Below are 21858 nucleotides of genomic sequence, written 5' to 3' on the forward strand. Positions count from 1 at the left end.
TATTTTCTGCTAAAAGTAAGAATCAATAATCAGGAATCAATTACTGAAGCAAAGTTCGTTGATCAGATTTTATTTCTATCAGTTAAAAAAAACAGAAAACATTTGAACCAAAAGTCACTTCATTTAGCAGCTTTAATTAGTTTATTATCAGGTTACATCACTATGAGTTCATACTAATGATCAACCAGCCAACTAATAATCACTTATTGATCAGCAGTGAATCGTTGTAAACACTTTGCTCCTCCTCGTGTTAATCAACACATCAGTCACAGTTTTTAATCAAAGTTCACTTTTCAAACTGAAAATTAAATAAAATTCATCTGAGTGCTGAAAGAAATCCTGTTTTTTCTCCTTTTCTAACCTCAAACTAACAAACCAGTTTCTAACTCTTTGGTCACTTGTTGGAAAACTTTTCGGCGATGCCGTCGTAACCATGGAAACCACACTTGGCGCCGGCGACTCTGCAGCCGAAGGTCAGAGCTTCCTGTACAGTCCCGCCTGCAGACAGGAAACAGATTCAGTCACTTCCTCTGGTTGGTCAGTGAGAATCTAGTTTGAACAACAACGAGACGCTCAACGGCTCCGACTGACACAACAATGATTCCACAGATTTTAAAGAGCCACGCTGTTGTTGATCAGGACTGTGCAGAGGGGGGGCAGAGGGGGCTGAAGCACCGCCCCTTTTGTCAAAGTTGCTTTTTCAATTTTATTTAACTTTATTTAATTTAGTTTTTTATTTTTAAGTTTGTATGTGTGTAAAAGTATTTCAGGCCCAAAATAATAAATAAAGCAAAAATAAAATGAATAATAATTCAGATCTACCCTCGGTTGGTCACATGACCTACGTAGACGTCCCTCACCGCCCTGACATGCCCTGAAGCTCAGCGCTAGCGCCGCTCGTCTAGAAACCAGAGGCCAGAGGGACGACTTCAACACCTGATGGTCCAGTGAGGAGGCTCTGTAGCGGGATTGGTTTGTGTACGGTTTATTCTAGATGACTGATGCAGTGAAGTCAGCATCCTGTGTGTGTCTGACTCTAACACACTCTGATCAGTTATATCTGCTAGTTAACCACACAGTGCTGACAGGATAAAGGATGCCAGGCTTCTTTCTGTTTATCTGTGTTTCTGTTGTCAAAGAGCATCAGAGAGACGTGTTATTTTACTGTCAGTGAGCTGCAGTGTGTTTCCTGTTTCTACAGGCATCAGTTATGTTATTTTACTGAAACTATCTACCTGCATTTTCACGTAATTTTGGACTTTTGCAGTATAAATACAATAACAATAATAATTACAAGAATTTGAATTGTGATTTTCTCAACCTCTCATTTATTAAACCTATCAGTACTTGTTTATAACATCTGTATAGACAAATTAAATATGCATAAATATAAAATATAGAAATTTAGGGAATAAAATTTAGGGTTTTTAACTTTATTATTAGCACTACGAATAATAAAGGGCAGATTATGAATCAGCCCCATGGAGCAAAGGTATGAAATTTAAAAAGGAGGACTCCAGGAAGAGCAGCCACAGCTAAACAGCCCAAGGTCTAAACTCAACTTCAAAATAATAATTTATCAGCGTTGTTGAAGCGCCTGATGCTGGCCATAACAAGGTTTGAACCACTGACCTTCTGATCAGCAGTCCAGAGGAACAACCATTACAGCCAGTTACAGCGCTATGCTAAAGTCTGGGCACCCCTGATCATTTTCCAGCTTTTCCTTTATAAATCACTGGTTGTTTAAATCAGCAATTTCAGTTAAATATATTATATAACAGACAAACACAGTGATGTTTGAGAAGTGAAATGAAGTTTATGGGATTTACAGAAAGTGTGCAATAATTATTTAACCCTTTAAGCTTCAGTCAATTCCAGCCGTTTTCAGTACAAAAAAATCGCTAATATTCTATTTGTAAATAAAAATCTGACGAGAAATACAGGGAATATTGGACACGCATCGCGAGGTGCATTTCCTTGAAAACGACCGATTCGTGGATTTTATACCGACTTCAGGACATGTTTTGGACAAAATAGTTTACTGGCTTGTGTCATCTGGATGTCCAAGGTTGGATTATGGCCGTTTTTTGTGGAATATTTTCATCTGTGTGTAATAATAAACCCGGAAATGTGAGTCGCGCTGTGTGCGTTGAAGCCGTGTACAGAGAACGGATGGATGAATATTCGTTTTTGTCGGACAAATGTGTTTTTCTCACCCGCTGTGGTAATCACATCTGAAAGTGGTTTATACCGGCGGATTCATGAGAATCTAAGCTTTCCATCGGCGTATAGTGTTTGTATAATCGTGTTTGCAGTTTCAGACATTTAGCAAATTGCTTATGCAGATCTCAAAGTGTACCGCGGGCGGAACACTGAAGCACAACTGAAGTGCGACGGGTTAAGCAAAAGTAGACAGGTGCATAAATTTGGCACCCTTGTTGTTTTATTGATTTGAATACCTTCAGCACTAATTATTGGAACATAAAATTTGCTTGGTAAGCTCATTGACCCTTGACCTGCATACACAGTGTAGTGATCAGGGTGATCTCCACCGTTCAGAGGGGTTGAAAACATGACTCAAAACAGGCCGTTACTGTCACTCTGCACGTTTAATGTTTGCAGGACAGCTCAGACATTCTGCATAGTCGTATAAGCACACTTTAGTGAAGGTGAAAACATTAAAGAGTCCCAAGCTACAAACAACAACAGCATGTCAATACCGGGAGCATCTCCTGTGTTGCCGCGCAAAAGTCCAGTTTACGTCCTAACGCCGTCTGTGTGCGTCACCATAGTAACCAAAAGCACTTAAAGATACAGTACTCAGAGAGGCGACCATTACAACAGGTGGAGCCATTCATGAGAAAGGGTATTTAAGGTGGCCAATTACAAGTTGTTCTCCTCTTTGCATCTTCTCTGAAGAGTGGCAACATGGGAGCCTCAAAACATCTGTCAAATGAGCTGAAAGCAAAGATTGTTCAGCATCATGATTAAGGGGAAGGAAACAAAAAGCTAGCTCAGAGATTTCAGCTGTCAGTTTCCACTGTGAGGAACATAGTGAGGAAATGGAAGACCACAGGCTCAGTTCTAGTTAAGGCCCAGAGTGGCAGGCCAAGAAAACTGTCAGATAAGCAGAGATGAAGGATGTGAGAACAGTAAAACTCAGCCCACAGAGCAGCTCCAAAGACCTACAACATGATCTTGCTGCAGATGGTGTCACTGTGCATTGTTCAACTGTTCAGCACACTTTGCACAAGGGGATGCTGTATGGGAGAGTGATGTGGAAGAAGCCTTTTCTGCACACATGCCACAAACAGAGTCACTTGAGGTTTGCTAAAGCACATTTGGAGAAGCCAGCTTCATTTTGGAATAAGGTGCTGTGGACTGATGAACCTAAAATAGAGTTATTTGGACATAAGGGGCGGCATGCATGGTGGATGAAGAACACAGCGTTCCAAGACAAACACTTGCTGCCCACAGTAAAATCTGGTGGTGGGTCCATCATGCTGTGGGGCTGTGTGGCCACTGCAGGTACTGGAAATCTTGTTAAAGTTGAAGGTCGCATGGATTCCAGTCAGTATCAGCAGATTCTTGCCAACAATGTTCAAGAATCAGTGACAAAGTTGAAGTTGTGCCGTGGCTGGATACTTGAACAAGACAATGACCCCAAACACTGCACAGATTCTACTCAGGCATCCATGCAGAGGAACAAGTAGAACGTTCTGGAATGACCATCTCAGTCCCCAGACCTGAATATTACTGAAAATCTGTGGTGAGATTTAAAGCGGGCTGTCCATGCTCAGAAACCATCAAACCTGACTGAACTGGAGATGTTTTTTAAAGGAGAATGGTCAAAAATACCTTCAACCAGAATCCAGACCCTCATTGGAAGCTACAGGAAGCATTTAGAGGCTGTTATTTCTGCAAAAGGAGGATCTACTGAATACTGATGTCATTTTTCTGTTGGGGTGCCCAAATTTATGCATTCCACTGTATATTGTAAGGTGTGCTTCGAATTTGTGCTCCATGTGCCCCCTTTTAACTTTGAGCAGCTGATGTAGTTGTTGGTATAGTTTTTGGTGTAGTTGTAGTTTGTGTTGTTGTTGTTGCTGTTATAGTTATTGTTGTAGTTGTTGTTGGACAGTGAAGCGTCTCACCGTGGGACAGCGTGTAGATCACTGCAGCGTTGAAAGTGTCTCCGGCTCCCAGAGTGTCGACAAGACTGGGTGGAGGAAAAGCGTCTGAATGGAAAAAACCATCAGGACCCAAAGCAGACGCTCCTTTTTCTGCCCAGGCACAGATCAGGACAGCCCTGAGAGACAGACAGGTAAGAGACAGACAGGTAAGAGACAGACAGGTAAGAGGCAGACAGGAAAGAGACAGACAGGAAAGAGGCAGACAGGAAAGAGACAGACAAGTAAGAGACAGACAGGAAAGAGGCAGACAGGAAAGAGACAGACAGGAAAGAGACAGACAGGAAAGAGACAGACAGGTAAGAGGCAGACAGGAAAGAGGCAGACAGGTAAGAGGCAGACAGGAAAGAGGCAGACAGGTAAGAGACAGACAGGTAAGAGGCAGACAGGTAAGAGGCAGACAGGAAAGAGGCAGACAGGAAAGAGGCAGACAGGTAAGAGGCAGACAGGTAAGAGGCAGACAGGTAAGAGGCAGACAGGAAAGAGGCAGACAGGTAAGAGGCAGACAGGTAAGAGGCAGACAGGTAAGAGGCAGACAGGAAAGAGGCAGACAGGAAAGAGGCAGACAGGTAAGAGGCAGACAGGTAAGAGGCAGACAGGAAAGAGGCAGACAGGAAAGAGGCAGACAGGTAAGAGACAGACAGGTAAGAGACAGACAGGAAAGAGACAGACAGGTAAGAGACAGACAGGTAAGAGGCAGACAGGTAAGAGACAGACAGGAAAGAGGCAGACAGGTAAGAGGCAGACAGGTAAGAGGCAGACAGGAAAGAGGCAGACAGGTAAAGGACAGACAGGTAAGAGACAGACAGGAAAGAGACAGACAGGAAAGAGGCAGACAGGAAAGAGACAGACAGGTAAGAGACAGACAGGAAAGAGGCAGACAGGTAAGAGGCAGACAGGTAAGAGACAGACAGGAAAGAGGCAGACAGGTAAGAGACAGACAGGAAAGAGACAGACAGGTAAGAGACAGACAGGTAAGAGACAGACAGGAAAGAGACAGACAGGAAAGAGACAGACAGGTAAGAGACAGACAGGTAAGAGACAGACAGGTAAGAGACAGACAGGAAAGAGACAGACAGGAAAGAGACAGACAGGTAAGAGACAGACAGGTAAGAGGCAGACAGGAAAGAGGCAGACAGGTAAGAGACAGACAGGTAAGAGACAGACAGGAAAGAGACAGACAGGTAAGAGACAGACAGGTAAGAGGCAGACAGGTAAGAGACAGACAGGAAAGAGGCAGACAGGTAAGAGGCAGACAGGTAAGAGGCAGACAGGAAAGAGGCAGACAGGTAAAGGACAGACAGGTAAGAGACAGACAGGAAAGAGACAGACAGGAAAGAGGCAGACAGGAAAGAGACAGACAGGTAAGAGGCAGACAGGAAAGAGGCAGACAGGTAAGAGGCAGACAGGTAAGAGGCAGACAGGAAAGAGACAGACAGGTAAAGGACAGACAAGTGAGAGACAGACAGGAAAGAGACAGACAGGTAAGAGGCAGACAGGAAAGAGGCAGACAGGAAAGAGGCAGACAGGTAAGAGGCAGACAGGTAAGAGGCAGACAGGAAAGAGGCAGACAGGAAAGAGGCAGACAGGAAAGAGGCAGACAGGTAAGAGACAGACAGGTAAGAGGCAGACAGGTAAGAGGCAGACAGGAAAGAGGCAGACAGGAAAGAGACAGACAGGTAAGAGACAGACAGGTAAGAGGCAGACAGGTAAGAGGCAGACAGGAAAGAGGCAGACAGGAAAGAGGCAGACAGGAAAGAGGCAGACAGGTAAGAGACAGACAGGAAAGAGACAGACAGGTAAGAGACAGACAGGTAAGAGACAGACAGGTAAGAGACAGACAGGAAAGAGACAGACAGGAAAGAGACAGACAGGTAAGAGACAGACAGGTAAGAGGCAGACAGGAAAGAGGCAGACAGGTAAGAGACAGACAGGAAAGAGACAGACAGGTAAGAGACAGACAGGTAAGAGGCAGACAGGTAAGAGACAGACAGGAAAGAGGCAGACAGGTAAGAGGCAGACAGGTAAGAGGCAGACAGGAAAGAGGCAGACAGGTAAAGGACAGACAGGTAAGAGACAGACAGGAAAGAGACAGACAGGAAAGAGGCAGACAGGAAAGAGACAGACAGGTAAGAGACAGACAGGAAAGAGACAGACAGGAAAGAGGCAGACAGGAAAGAGACAGACAGGTAAGAGACAGACAGGTAAGAGGCAGACAGGTAAGAGGCAGACAGGTAAGAGGCAGACAGGAAAGAGGCAGACAGGTAAGAGACAGACAGGTAAGAGACAGACAGGAAAGAGACAGACAGGTAAGAGACAGACAGGTAAGAGACAGACAGGTAAGAGACAGACAGGAAAGAGACAGACAGGAAAGAGACAGACAGGTAAGAGACAGACAGGTAAGAGGCAGACAGGAAAGAGGCAGACAGGTAAGAGACAGACAGGTAAGAGACAGACAGGAAAGAGACAGACAGGTAAGAGACAGACAGGTAAGAGGCAGACAGGTAAGAGACAGACAGGAAAGAGGCAGACAGGTAAGAGGCAGACAGGTAAGAGGCAGACAGGAAAGAGGCAGACAGGTAAAGGACAGACAGGTAAGAGACAGACAGGAAAGAGACAGACAGGAAAGAGGCAGACAGGAAAGAGACAGACAGGTAAGAGACAGACAGGAAAGAGGCAGACAGGTAAGAGGCAGACAGGTAAGAGACAGACAGGAAAGAGGCAGACAGGTAAGAGACAGACAGGTAAGAGACAGACAGGAAAGAGACAGACAGGTAAGAGACAGACAGGTAAAGGACAGACAAGTGAGAGACAGACAGGAAAGAGACAGACAGGTAAGAGGCAGACAGGAAAGAGGCAGACAGGAAAGAGGCAGACAGGTAAGAGGCAGACAGGTAAGAGGCAGACAGGAAAGAGGCAGACAGGAAAGAGGCAGACAGGAAAGAGGCAGACAGGTAAGAGACAGACAGGTAAGAGACAGACAGGAAAGAGACAGACAGGTAAGAGACAGACAGGTAAGAGGCAGACAGGTAAGAGGCAGACAGGAAAGAGGCAGACAGGAAAGAGACAGACAGGTAAGAGACAGACAGGTAAGAGGCAGACAGGAAAGAGACAGACAGGTAAGAGACAGACAGGTAAGAGACAGACAGGTAAGAGACAGACAGGAAAGAGACAGACAGGTAAGAGACAGACAGGTAAGAGGCAGACAGGAAAGAGGCAGACAGGTAAGAGACAGACAGGTAAGAGACAGACAGGAAAGAGACAGACAGGTAAGAGACAGACAGGTAAGAGGCAGACAGGTAAGAGGCAGACAGGTAAGAGGCAGACAGGAAAGAGGCAGACAGGTAAAGGACAGACAGGTAAGAGACAGACAGGAAAGAGACAGACAGGAAAGAGGCAGACAGGAAAGAGACAGACAGGTAAGAGGCAGACAGGAAAGAGGCAGACAGGTAAGAGGCAGACAGGTAAGAGGCAGACAGGTAAAGGACAGACAAGTGAGAGACAGACAGGAAAGAGACAGACAGGTAAGAGGCAGACAGGAAAGAGGCAGACAGGAAAGAGGCAGACAGGTAAGAGGCAGACAGGTAAGAGGCAGACAGGTAAGAGGCAGACAGGTAAGAGGCAGACAGGAAAGAGACAGACAGGTAAGAGGCAGACAGGAAAGAGGCAGACAGGAAGAGACAGACAGGTAAGAGACAGACAGGTAAGAGGCAGACAGGAAAGAGACAGACAGGTAAGAGACAGACAGGTAAGAGACAGACAGGTAAGAGACAGACAGGAAAGAGACAGACAGGTAAGAGACAGACAGGTAAGAGGCAGACAGGAAAGAGGCAGACAGGTAAGAGACAGACAGGTAAGAGACAGACAGGAAAGAGACAGACAGGTAAGAGACAGACAGGTAAGAGGCAGACAGGTAAGAGACAGACAGGAAAGAGGCAGACAGGTAAGAGGCAGACAGGTAAGAGGCAGACAGGAAAGAGGCAGACAGGTAAAGGACAGACAGGTAAGAGACAGACAGGAAAGAGACAGACAGGAAAGAGGCAGACAGGAAAGAGACAGACAGGTAAGAGGCAGACAGGAAAGAGGCAGACAGGTAAGAGGCAGACAGGTAAGAGGCAGACAGGAAAGAGACAGACAGGTAAAGGACAGACAAGTGAGAGACAGACAGGAAAGAGACAGACAGGTAAGAGGCAGACAGGAAAGAGGCAGACAGGAAAGAGACAGACAGGTAAGAGGCAGACAGGTAAGAGGCAGACAGGTAAGAGGCAGACAGGAAAGAGACAGACAGGTAAGAGGCAGACAGGTAAGAGGCAGACAGGAAAGAGGCAGACAGGAAAGAGACAGACAGGTAAGAGACAGACAGGTAAGAGGCAGACAGGAAAGAGGCAGACAGGAAAGAGACAGACAGGTAAGAGGCAGACAGGAAAGAGGCAGACAGGAAAGAGACAGACAGGTAAGAGGCAGACAGGTAAGAGGCAGACAGGAAAGAGACAGACAGGAAAGAGGCAGACAGGAAAGAGACAGACAGGTAAGAGGCAGACAGGAAAGAGGCAGACAGGAAAGAGACAGACAGGTAAGAGGCAGACAGGTAAGAGGCAGACAGGAAAGAGACAGACAGGAAAGAGGCAGACAGGAAAGAGACAGACAGGTAAGAGACAGACAGGAAAGAGGCAGACAGGAAAGAGACGGACAGGTAAGAGACAGACAGGAAAGAGGCAGACAGGAAAGAGACAGACAGGTAAGAGACAGACAGGAAAGAGGCAGACAGGAAAGAGACAGACAGGTAAGAGGCAGACAGGAAAGAGGCAGACAGGAAAGAGACAGACAGGTAAGAGGCAGACAGGTAAGAGGCAGACAGGAAAGAGACAGACAGGAAAGAGGCAGACAGGAAAGAGACAGACAGGTAAGAGACAGACAGGAAAGAGGCAGACAGGAAAGAGACAGACAGGAAAGAGACAGACAGGTAAGAGGCAGACAGGAAAGAGGCAGACAGGTAAGAGACAGACAGGTAAGAGACAGACAGGAAAGAGGCAGACAGGAAAGAGACAGACAGGAAAGAGACAGACAGGTAAGAGGCAGACAGGAAAGAGGCAGACAGGTAAGAGACAGACAGGTAAGAGGCAGACAGGAAAGAGGCAGACAGGTAAGAGGCAGACAGGAAAGAGGCAGACAGGTAAAGGACAGACAGGTAAGAGACAGACAGGAAAGAGGCAGACAGGAAAGAGACAGACAGGTAAAGGACAGACAAGTGAGAGACAGACAGGAAAGAGGCAGACAGGAAAGAGACAGACAGGTAAGAGACAGACAGGAAAGAGGCAGACAGGTAAGAGGCAGACAGGTAAGAGACAGACAGGAAAGAGGCAGACAGGTAAGAGGCAGACAGGAAAGAGGCAGACAGGAAAGAGACAGACAGGTAAGAGGCAGACAGGAAAGAGACAGACAGGTAAGAGACAGACAGGTAAGAGGCAGACAGGAAAGAGGCAGACAGGAAAGAGACAGACAGGTAAGAGGCAGACAGGAAAGAGGCAGACAGGAAAGAGACAGACAGGTAAGAGGCAGACAGGTAAGAGGCAGACAGGTAAGAGACAGACAGGAAAGAGACAGACAGGAAAGAGACAGACAGGTAAAGGACAGACAAGTGAGAGACAGACAGGAAAGAGACAGACAGGTAAGAGGCAGACAGGAAAGAGGCAGACAGGAAAGAGACAGACAGGTAAGAGGCAGACAGGAAAGAGGCAGACAGGAAAGAGACAGACAGGTAAGAGACAGACAGGAAAGAGACAGACAGGTAAAGGACAGACAAGTGAGAGGCAGACAGGTAAAGGACAGACAAGTGAGAGGCAGACAGGAAGAGACAGACAGGTAAGAGACAGACAGGTAAGAGGCAGACAGGAAAGAGGCAGACAGGAAAGAGACAGACAGGTAAGAGGCAGACAGGAAAGAGGCAGACAGGAAAGAGACAGACAGGTAAGAGGCAGACAGGTAAGAGGCAGACAGGTAAGAGACAGACAGGAAAGAGACAGACAGGAAAGAGACAGACAGGAAAGAGACAGACAGGTAAAGGACAGACAAGTGAGAGACAGACAGGAAAGAGACAGACAGGTAAGAGGCAGACAGGTAAGAGGCAGACAGGAAAGAGGCAGACAGGAAAGAGACAGACAGGTAAGAGGCAGACAGGAAAGAGGCAGACAGGAAAGAGACAGACAGGTAAGAGACAGACAGGAAAGAGGCAGACAGGAAAGAGGCAGACAGGAAAGAGACAGACAGGTAAGAGGCAGACAGGAAAGAGGCAGACAGGAAAGAGACAGACAGGTAAGAGGCAGACAGGAAAGAGGCAGACAGGAAAGAGACAGACAGGTAAGAGACAGACAGGAAAGAGGCAGACAGGAAAGAGGCAGACAGGAAAGAGACAGACAGGTAAGAGGCAGACAGGAAAGAGGCAGACAGGAAAGAGACAGACAGGTAAGAGGCAGACAGGAAAGAGGCAGACAGGAAAGAGACAGACAGGTAAGAGACAGACAGGAAAGAGGCAGACAGGAAAGAGACAGACAGGTAAAGGACAGACAAGTGAGAGACAGACAGGAAAGAGACAGACAGGTAAGAGGCAGACAGGAAAGAGGCAGACAGGAAAGAGACAGACAGGTAAGAGGCATACAGGAAAGAGGCAGACAGGTAAGAGGCAGACAGGTAAGAGACAGACAGGTAAGAGACAGACAGGTAAGAGGCAGACAGGTAAGAGGCAGACAAGTGAGAGACAGACAGGAAAGAGGCAGACAGGAAAGAGACAGACAGGTAAGAGACAGACAGGAAAGAGGCAGACAGGTAAGAGGCAGACAGGAAAGAGACAGACAGGTAAGAGACAGACAGGAAAGAGGCAGACAGGAAAGAGACAGACAGGTAAGAGACAGACAGACAGGTAAGAGGCAGACAGGTAAGAGACAGACAGGAAAGAGGCAGACAGGTAAGAGACAGACAGGAAAGAGGCAGACAGGAAAGAGACAGACAGGTAAGAGACAGACAGGTAAGAGACAGACAGGTAAGAGGCAGACAGGAAAGAGGCAGACAGGTAAGAGACAGACAGGTAAGAGACAGACAGGAAAGAGGCAGACAGGAAAGAGACAGACAGGTAAGAGGCAGACAGGTAAGAGGCAGACAGGTAAGAGGCAGACAGGAAAGAGACAGACAGGTAAGAGGCAGACAGGAAAGAGGCAGACAGGAAAGAGACAGACAGGTAAGAGGCATACAGGAAAGAGGCAGACAGGTAAGAGGCAGACAGGTAAGAGGCAGACAGGTAAGAGACAGACAGGAAGAGGCAGACAGGTAAGAGACAGACAGGTAAGAGACAGACAGGTAAGAGGCAGACAGGTAAGAGACAGACAGGTAAGAGGCAGACAGGTAAGAGGCAGACAAGTGAGAGACAGACAGGAAAGAGGCAGACAGGAAAGAGACAGACAGGTAAGAGACAGACAGGAAAGAGGCAGACAGGTAAGAGGCAGACAGGTAAGAGGCAGACAGGTAAGAGACAGACAGGTAAGAGACAGACAGGAAAGAGGCAGACAGGAAAGAGACAGACAGGTAAGAGACAGACAGGAAAGAGGCAGACAGGAAAGAGACGGACAGGTAAGAGACAGACAGGAAAGAGGCAGACAGGAAAGAGACAGACAGGTAAGAGACAGACAGGTAAGAGGCAGACAGGTAAGAGACAGACAGGTAAGAGACAGACAGGAAAGAGGCAGACAGGAAAGAGGCAGACAGGTAAGAGACAGACAGGTAAGAGACAGACAGGTAAGAGACAGACAGGAAAGAGACAGACAGGTAAGAGACAGACAGGTAAGAGGCAGACAGGAAAGAGACAGACAGGTAAGAGACAGACAGGAAAGAGGCAGACAGGTAAGAGACAGACAGGTAAGAGACAGACAGGAAAGAGGCAGACAGGAAAGAGACAGACAGGTAAGAGACAGACAGGTAAGAGACAGACAGGTAAGAGACAGACAGGAAAGAGACAGACAGGTAAGAGACAGACAGGTAAGAGACAGACAGGTAAGAGACAGACAGGTAAGAGGCAGACAGGAAAGAGGCAGACAGGAAAGAGGCAGACAGGAAAGAGGCAGACAGGAAAGAGACAGACAGGTAAGAGACAGACAGGTAAGAGGCAGACAGGTAAGAGACAGACAGGTAAAGGACAGACAAGTGAGAGGCAGACAGGTAAGAGACAGACAGGAAAGAGACAGACAGGTAAGAGACAGACAGGTAAGAGACAGACAGGTAAGAGGCAGACAGGAAAGAGGCAGACAGGAAAGAGACAGACAGGAAAGAGGCAGACAGGAAAGAGACAGACAGGTAAGAGACAGACAGGTAAGAGGCAGACAGGTAAGAGGCAGACAGGTAAAGGACAGACAAGTGAGAGGCAGACAGGTAAGAGGCAGACAGGTAAAGGACAGACAAGTGAGAGACAGACAGGAAAGAGACAGACAGGTTAGACTCACCCCTGTCTCACTCGAGGGTAGAATCCTCTGAGAGCAGCTTCAGCTGACTGGAAGCCAAAATGTCGAGCGACGTCTTTACTGACAAACACCTGAGAACAACCAGGAACAATTAAGAACTAACAGGAACAATTAGGAACAATCAGGAACCAACAGGAACAATCAAAATGTTTCACCCATCAGACAGAACAAAGGTTTGCCGTGATGATTCGTACCACGTCGCCATGTGGAAACAGCTGGTACAGCGGCTCTCTGATCTTCTCAATCTCCACTGAGACGGTGATCCTCTGTTGCTGTGGCAACCTGCTGTTGTGCATCTCCACCTGCTGGATCATCTTCACCTGTTCGTCAGCGTTCCGGCCCTGCAGAGGAAAGATGGCCAACAGTAGAGCAGCGACTCACTGTTCCACCTTCTGTTATTATCTACAGTGTTGGGGTAAGTTGGTGTTGTACCTCTGGTTAGTGTTAGTTAACCCGGTTTACTTAATCAGGTTAACTCTGGTTAGTGGTAGTTAATCCGGTTTATTTATTCAGGTTAACTCTAGTTAGTAGTAGTTCACCCGGTTTGCTGAATCAGGTTAAGATGAGTTCACATTATTTTGTCCTGTTCAGTTTTCAGTTGTTTAGTGTGGCTTAGTTCTGGTGTAGCTTTGCTGTAGTTATGGTGTAATTTTTGTGTAGTTCTGGTGTAGTTCTAGTGTAGTTCTGGTGTAGTTCTAGTGTAGTTTTAGTGTAGTTTTGGTGTAGTTCTGGTGTAGTTTTGGTGTAGTTTTGGTGTAGTTCTGGTGTAGTTTTGGTGTAGTTCTAGTGTAGTTCTGGTGTAGTTCTAGTGTAGTTTTGGTGTAGTTTTGCTGTAGTTATGGTGTAATTTTTGTGTAGTTCTGGTGTAGTTCTAGTGTAGTTCTGGTGTAGTTCTAGTGTAGTTTTAGTGTAGTTTTGGTGTAGTTCTGGTGTAGCTTTGCTGTAGTTATGGTGTAATTTTGTGTAGTTCTGGTGTAGTTCTAGTGTAGTTCTGGTGTAGTTCTAGTGTAGTTTTGGTGTAGTTTTGGTGTAGTTCTGGTGTAGTTTTGCTGTAGTTATGGTGTAATTTTTGTGTAGTTCTGGTGTAGTTCTAGTGTAGTTCTGGTGTAGTTTTGGTGTAGTTCTGGTGTAGTTTTGGTGTAGTTCTGGTGTAGTTCTGGTGTAGTTTTGCTGTAGTTATGGTGTAATTTTTGTGTAGTTCTGGTGTAGTTCTAGTGTAGTTCTGGTGTAGTTCTGGTGTAGTTCTAGTGTAGTTTTAGTGTAGTTTTGGTGTAGTTCTGGTGTAGTTCTAGTGTAGTTCTGGTGTAGTTCTAGTGTAGTTTTAGTGTAGTTTTGGTGTAGTTCTGGTGTAGCTTTGCTGTAGTTATGGTGTAATTTTTGTGTAGTTCTGGTGTAGTTCTAGTGTAGTTCTGGTGTAGTTCTAGTGTAGTTTTCGTGTAGTTTTCGTGTAGTTCTGGTGTAGCTTTGCTGTAGTTATGGTGTAATTTTTGTGTAGTTCTGGTGTAGTTCTAGTGTAGTTCTGGTGTAGTTTTGGTATAGTTCTGGTGTAGTTTTGCTGTAGTTATGGTGTAATTTTTGTGTAGTTCTGGTGTAGTTCTAGTGTAGTTCTGGTGTAGTTTTGGTGTAGTTCTGGTGTAGTTTTGCTGTAGTTATGGTGTAATTTTTGTGTAGTTCTGGTGTAGTTCTAGTGTAGTTCTGGTGTAGTTCTGGTGTAGTTCTGGTGTAGTTCTAGTGTAGTTCTAGTGTAGTTTTAGTGTAGTTTTAGTGTAGTTCTGGTGTAGTTTTGGTGTAGTTCTAGTGTAGTTCTGGTGTAGTTCTAGTGTAGTTTTAGTGTAGTTCTGGTGTAGTTCTGGTGTAGTTCTGGTGTAGTTCTAGTGTAGTTCTAGTGTAGTTCTAGTGTAGTTTTAGTGTAGTTTTGGTGTAGTTCTGGTGTAGTTTTGGTGTACCTCACCTCCCAGTGAATCCACCTGAACTGACTGAGGTTCACTTTGGAGAAATCCTCCGCTGTGACATCAGGAAGGTTCCTGACAGACAGGAAGTGAGGTCAAAGTTTATGTGAGAGACGCCTATGTGTTGAGACGCCTCCTGATGTCTAGTATCCCAATCTGATGACTTCACTGTGATGTCCTGATTTGATGCGAGTGAATTAATGAATGTCTGCTGGTTCAGTCTGATCACATTTATCTGATAATAAAGTTATTAAATCAGTCCAGTTTAACAGTTGAAGATCTCAGTCTGTTCCTTCATGTTCTGTAGATGGAACCTTGTAGTAAAGCTCTAGTAAAACACTGTCTAAATGTAGTACTAGAGGGTAAATGTGGTACTAGAAGGTAGATGGAGTATCGATCAGTCTGATTGGGACGTTCCTCATTAATCTGCAGTATATATATTGTGTAATTTAAAAAACCTTGGAGCTGTTCTGTTTGGAGAAACAATGAGTTTATCTTCAGAAACAATCAATGAAAAACATTTCAGGTTTTAAGTTGAAAACTTTCATTCTTGAATTTCTCCCAGGATTAATAAAGTATCTATCTATCTATCATCTATTCTGTCGCCTCACAAAGATCCTCTAGAAATCCAGTTTATTAATCAATAGATCAGACTGATCAGCTATCAATCAGGTTGACAGATGATCGATCAGACAGATGAGTTCGTTCATCATTAACATGTTCTCTACATGCAGACCTTTAGGTTCTACAGGAGACAGTGAGGGACAAACTTCACTGTCAGAAAAGATCTGAAGTCAGCCTGTGAGCCAATCAGCTGTGCCATTAGAACCACTTACAGAAGAACACTGATCATTTCATCACAACGTTCTGCTGGGAAACATTGGTTCCTGCCCTCATGTGGACATTCCTCTGATAAGACAACCCCACAAAGAACCCAGAGAATCCACTGAGGACCTCCAGAGGTTCTGTATCTCTGATCTGCTGCTACCTGAGGTTCTAATGTTGTGTCTGTTGGGTGTCTGGTCTGAGGAACACCTGCTCAGGTGTGTTGATCTTTCATTCAAATCACAATCCATTGAATTACTGAACATGCTGAGATTTCAGAGAGAACATGAGGAGATATCTGGTTTCTCAGCTGAAGACTGGGTAGATATCACCTTCTCTTTAGCTGACGTCTGGAGACAAGAAGGTAAATCAAGTGTTAATGATTCATTCAATAATCATTCAGAAATTAAATGAATCAACCCAAAACCACTGCAGAGGTTCCAGCGAAGCCCGAAGAATTAAACCGGACCTACAGGAACAGTCTTTATAGTGCTAAGCTAAGCTAAGCTAAATGAGCCATGCGTTGAACTGTTCCTTTAATGATAACAGTGATGAGGACGTGATGCAGACCAATCAGCTGCAGTTTAATGCTAACGTCTGATCTACGGTGGCTCCTGAAGACAAAACACCAGAAAACAGCCAATCAGATTCCAGATCAGAACCTGGACAACATCTGAATTCAGCTGCAATAGAAGATCCCTGCTTCCCTCTCTGGTTCCTCTGATGAAGAACAACTTTCACATCTGGACAACTTCAGAAGAACATCTTCAGTGAGGTCAGAACAGGAAGCAGAAAGTTCAGTCTGTTTTCAGAATTAAGAATGAAGATATGAATAAAATAATCAACCTTCCAGATCTGGTAAGTAAACCGGGACCCAGAACCAGAACAACCCTCAGATGAACAACATGCGTGACTGCAGGAGTTCAAAATAACCCGACCAGAGCTGGACCAGAGCTCTGATGGTTCTGGGTTTGGACCAGAGCTCTAATGGTTCTGGGTTTTTGTCCTCTCCGCCCTACCAGCTGTAGTCCTATACTAAATACTGAGATATCTGAACCAGGCTGCATTGTGTTTTTAGCTTTCTAGTTTGAGTCACTTCCTGTCTTTAGCTTCAGGTCCAGCCCGATCTCACGAGGATTCGTGAAACTGTCACGTAAGTTTTAGTTTCGGTTTCGTGCGCACCAACACGATTTCGTCATGTTTTTCGTGCCGCTCACCACGAAATGCACACCAATGTATTTTAAACGGCGGACTTTTCGTGCCACTCAGAACGTATTTCAAAAGAATGTGTATATTATATTTTTAATGTAAAACCGTGGCGAATCCAACGCTATATTTTGCATGACATCGTTCCTAACCATAACCCTAACCATAACCATAACCATAACCTAACCATAAGCCGGTGGTACACTTACCAATTTGCATAGGAATTTCAAGAATGTCCGGCGGCCGCAAACACGATCACACAAGCAGTATACGCCGATGGACAGCTTAGATCGTCATGAATCCGCCGGTATAAACCACTTTCAGATGTGATTACCACAGCGAAAAACATTTCGTGGTGAGCGGCACGAAAAACATGACGAAATCGTGTTGGTGCGCACGAAACCGAAACTAAAACTTACGTGACAGTTTCACGAATCCCCGTGAGACCGGGTTGTCAGGTCAGCTGACCTCCATGCCCCATCTGATTGGTAGATCAGAACCTCGGTTCTGCAGTGGATCACCCGTTATTACACCAGATTCAGGAGCATCCAGTGTTCACCAAACACCTCGAGAGATTTCTGTCATCCACCAGCAGCAATCGCTGGGCGGAGTCTATAACTGTGGGCGGGGCTTAAGGTAACTGGGCGGGGTCAATATTTATGAAGGGCTTATGTTAACCGGACAGTGTCTATAACTGTGGGTGGGGCTTACATTAACTGGGCGGGGTCTATCACTGCGGTCGGTGCTTACAGCAGATTCATTCACTTTGGCCATGTGGCCTGCTGCTCTACTGATGTCACAGTGATTCATTCATCTCCATGGTAACGGCATCTGATTGACGAGGTGTTTGGCAAACACTGCGGCGTTGCAGTGGCGGCCGACTGGTCGTCTTACATATCAGACAGAACGACGGTTCGAGTCCCGTTGAACGGACAGACCAAACAACATGCACATGGAGTCAGACCTTCCAGCTGCCAAACCACTGGAGAGGCGTCGACCGAACACCGCGAGAAGTCGGCCATGATGAACCTGACGGACACACAGACAGCTGACATCACACACTAGAAGCTGCTCTGATTTGTGGGACAGGAGGGGGCGGAGCTGCTTGGAGATGATGCTGTTCCTGAAACAGAAGCTGTTAGTGAGAGACACACCTGTTCACACTTGGTCACACCTGTTCATGTGCAGGATGGTCCGGCTTCCTGTGCTGATGTTGCTGATGACCACGGAGGCTGGAAGGACACACTGAGCATGCTCAGAAACCAGCGACACATCAATGCAGGACTTCTGAAAATCCTCCAAAACAAAACTAGACAGTAAAGAAAGGAGAGCAGCTGCTGCGATCAGACCTGACCAATCGTTCAGCTCCGATCCTGATCATTGATCCTAATCAATAATCAGGATCAATGATCAGGATCGATTGTTAACCTACTGTCAGACTTGATGTTATCCTGTATTAGCATTAGCCTGAGAGCTAACCTGCAGTCAGTTTTTATAATAGCCTGAATTAGCATAGATTGAGTGCTAACCTGCAGTCAGTGTTGATGTTAGCATTAACTTGAGAGCTAACCTGCAGTCAGTGTTTATAATAGCCTGTATTAGCATTAGCCTGAGTGCTTACCTGCAGTCAGTGTTGATGTTAGTCTGTTAGCATTAGGTTCAGTGTTCACCTGCAGTTAGTGCTGATGTCAGGTTTAGTTAGAATTAGCCTGAGAGCTAATGTGCAGTTAGTATTGATATTAGCCTGTATTAGCATTAGCCTGAATGCTAACCTGCAGCCGGTTCAACAATCAGAATCAAAGATCAGGCTCAATAATCAGGACAATAAAATACTTAAAACATAACAAAAACTGAATTATCGTCAGATCTTTCATTTTTTAATAGTTTCAAAGAAGGAGTATTGATTGGAGTATTGATCATGTATTGATTGAAGTATTGATCGTGCCACTCACTCAGCTACCGGTCCGGCGGACAGCGAGCCCATGAAGGCGCAGGGAGCTCCGAGCAGCGACAGAACCGTGCAGGAGTTGGAGGCGTTCCCTCCTCGCTGCCATCGCTGCGACAGACACCTGCAGGCGCACAGTAGTGACATTACAGCATGGTCGATCACTGCGATATTGATTGATTGATGATCAGTATCCTGTATTAGCATTAGCCTGAGTGTTAACCGGCAGTCAGTGTTGATATTAGCCTGTGTTTAGTGATGGATGATCGAGGCTTTGTTGAAGCTTCAACACTTTATCCAGTACCTGCTTCATTACTCGAGGCTTCACTGACACTCAGTGCTCGAGTAGGACATCTAGTGGTCAATAAAATGAAGTGCAATTGATTCATGTTTCTGATTGGTTCATGGATTGTTTTGGATTGATTCGCCATGCACGTTCCTGTTTCACTACATTAGATGATTGTATCTGTTCTAGTGGCTACAATAATAATAATAATATTACCAGTAATAACTAGAAAAGCACTCGGAGAGTGCATACCTCTGCCAGGCCATCTGTCTGTCCGTCCGTCTGTCTGTCTGTCTGTGTGTCTGTCTGTGTGTCTGTTTGTCTGTTAACAGCATAATTCAAAAAGTCATGGACGGATTTTCACCAAAATTTTACAGGATGTCCGGAAGAGCAAAAGTAACAATCGATTAGATTTTGGAGGTGATCCGGATCACCGTCTGGATCCAGGATTTTTTGAAGGACTCTGTACAATTGACAGAGATGGCCACCTGGCAGCCATGGTATAAAGTTCCCTTTGCCTCATTACATTTAACACATAAATCTGGGATGTTGTTGTTAAACATATTTAATTTAACTGGTGTAATATATTTTCTCAACAATCATTTGTACATATTATAGCAATTTAAATCAGGTATTGATTGATTGAGTGTGGGCTTTGGTGCAAATCAGTTCCCAGTCCTCTGATGTTATGTCCACCTTTGGATCTTCTTTCCACTCTTTTCGTTTTTTTAACCCTTTAAGCTTCAGTCAATTCCAGCCGTTTTCAGTACAAAAAATCGCTAATATTTTATTTTTAAATTAAAAAAACTTATGAAAAATACGGGGAATATTGGACGCGCATCGCGAGGTGCATTTCCTTGAAAACGACCGATTCGGGGATTTTATACCGAATTCAGGACATGTTTTGGACAAAATAGTTTACTGGCTTGTGTCATCTGATGTAAAAGGTTGGATTATGGCCGTTTTTTGTGGAATATTTTTTTTCTGTGTGTAATAATGAACCCGGAAATGTGAGTCGCGCTGTGTGTGTTGAAGCCGTGTATAGAGAACGGATGGATGAATATTCGTTTTTGTCGGACAAATGTGTTTTTCTCACCCGCTGTGGTAATCGCATCTGAAAGTGGTTTATACCAGCGGATTCATGAGAATCTAAGCTTTCCATCGGCGTGTAGTGTTTGTATAATCGCGTTTGCAGCCGTCGGACATTCTTGAAATTACTATGCAAATTAGTAGGTGTACCGCCGGCGGGACACTGAAGCGCAACTGAAGCGCAAAGGGTTAACAGTCGTAGTTACCTTGATATCAGGCAGCAAATGGAAATTATGCCATACACAGGACCTTTTCCTGATTGGCTCCTGCTGCAGATCTATCTAGCTATCTATCTAACTATCGAGCTAGCTAGCTATCTATACACTACTAACTGTCAAAGCAACGAACGGCAGCAACAAAACCAACCTACTCTGCGGAAAATCATTCAAATAAACGACACTATGAGATCTCCTATCCCGGAACACACTCAATCCCGCCAAGTGATTCACATAACAAACCGAACCAATCAGGTGATTCGAAGCAGTTGAGTGCTTCAAACGTCACTGAAGTGATTCAAACATCACGAGTCACATGACCAAATCAAGTGTCGGCACAGTGGCTCGATACGATTGCTTCATGAGCTACCGCGCATGTGTTGAAACCTCGGGTATCAGAGGACCATCACTACCTTTGTTAGCATCAGCCTGAGTGTTAACTTGCAGTTAGTGTTGATGTTAGCCTGTATTAGCATTAGCCTGAGTGCTAATCTACACACAGTGTTGATGGTATCCTGTATTAGCATCAGCCTGAATGCTAACCTGCAGTCAGTGTTGATGTTAGCCCGTGTTAGCATTAGGTTCAGTGCTCACCTGCAGTTAGTGCTTTAGTTAGGATTAGCTTGAGAGATAACGTGCAGTTAGTATTGATATTAGCCTGTATTAGCATTAGCCTGAGTGTTAGCCCACAGTCATTGTTGATGTTAGCCTGTGTTAGAATTAGCCTGAGCCCTAACCTGCAGACAGTGTTGATGCTAGCCTGTATTAGCATTAGCCTGAGTGCTAACCTACACACAGTGTTGATGATATCCTGTATTAGCATCAGCCTGAATGTTAACCTGCAGTCAGTGTTGATGTTAGTCTATATTAGCTTTACCCTGAGTGCCAACCTGCAGTCAATCTTGATGTCAGCTTTAATTAGGATTAGCTTGAGAGCTAACCTGCAGTTAGTATTGATATTAGCCTCTGTTAGCATTAGGTTCAGTGTTCACCTGCAGTTAGTATTGATGTCAGCTTTAGTTAGAATTAGCTTGAGAGCTAACGTGCAGTTAGTATTGATATTAGCCTGTATTAGCAATAGCCTGAGCTTTAGCCTGGAGTCAGTTTTGATGTTAGTCTATATTAGCATTAGCCTGAGTGCTCACCTGCAGTCAACCTTGATGTCAGCTTCCGTTAGGATTAGCTTGAGAGCTAATGTGCAGTTAGTATTGATATTAGCCTGTATTAGCATTATCCTGAAAAATAACCTGCAGTCAGTGTTAATATTAGCCTGTATTAGCATTAGACTGAGTGTTAACTTGCAATAGGTTAACTGTTGATTATAGTCTGTTAGCATTAGGTTCAGTGCTAACCTGCAGTCAGTGTTGATGTTAGCCTGTATTAGCATTAGCCTGAATGCTAACCTGCTGTCAGTGTCTTCTTCAGGGTATTTGTCGACGACGTTGATGATGTCAAGACACACCAGACCGACACACAGAATCTTCTTCTGCTCCTCCATGTTGGTCCCGTCACACACACTAAAACACACTGACACACACCGCTGGACTTTGACTCACAAACATCCCATCATCCCGATGAGTCACACTGATGCAGCCGTACAGAGCTGCTGCCAACTGCTGGACAGGAGAGGAAGTGAAGCTAAACAACAG

General features: G+C 45.2%; 1 protein-coding gene and 2 long non-coding RNA genes across 13 annotated transcripts; 2 read left to right on the top strand and 1 right to left on the bottom strand.

The window, feature by feature from the left end:
- Window positions 1-54: 54 nt before the first annotated feature.
- LOC127534192 (ketohexokinase-like) lies at window positions 55-21836 on the bottom strand. Of its 11 annotated transcripts, none has more exons than XM_051948768.1 (9): window positions 21613-21836; window positions 18627-18743; window positions 17849-17906; window positions 17639-17703; window positions 14646-14718; window positions 12889-13035; window positions 12677-12765; window positions 4155-4309; window positions 55-498 (listed from the first exon to the last, which is right to left on the bottom strand). In XM_051948768.1, exons 1-9 carry the CDS (start codon window positions 21705-21707, stop codon window positions 395-397), a joined length of 903 nt encoding a protein of 300 aa, XP_051804728.1. In that variant the 5' UTR covers window positions 21708-21836; the 3' UTR covers window positions 55-394. The 11 variants fall into 11 exon arrangements, with proteins under 11 accessions (XP_051804728.1, XP_051804721.1, XP_051804724.1 ...); XM_051948761.1 differs by having other exon boundaries at window positions 17569-17703; window positions 17849-17983; XM_051948764.1 differs by having other exon boundaries at window positions 21562-21836.
- LOC127534196 (uncharacterized) lies at window positions 4541-5220 on the top strand. The gene is made up of 3 exons (XR_007942231.1): window positions 4541-4714; window positions 4745-5044; window positions 5105-5220. It is a non-coding gene; the product is annotated as an uncharacterized LOC127534196 (long non-coding RNA).
- On the top strand, window positions 10305-11246 carry LOC127534198 (uncharacterized). Its single transcript, XR_007942233.1, has 3 exons — window positions 10305-10457; window positions 10548-10607; window positions 11152-11246. It is a non-coding gene; the product is annotated as an uncharacterized LOC127534198 (long non-coding RNA).
- Window positions 21837-21858: the final 22 nt, after the last annotated feature.

This window comes from Acanthochromis polyacanthus, chromosome 5, assembly GCF_021347895.1.
Source record: "Acanthochromis polyacanthus isolate Apoly-LR-REF ecotype Palm Island chromosome 5, KAUST_Apoly_ChrSc, whole genome shotgun sequence".
Classification (NCBI taxonomy): domain Eukaryota; kingdom Metazoa; phylum Chordata; class Actinopteri; family Pomacentridae; genus Acanthochromis; species Acanthochromis polyacanthus.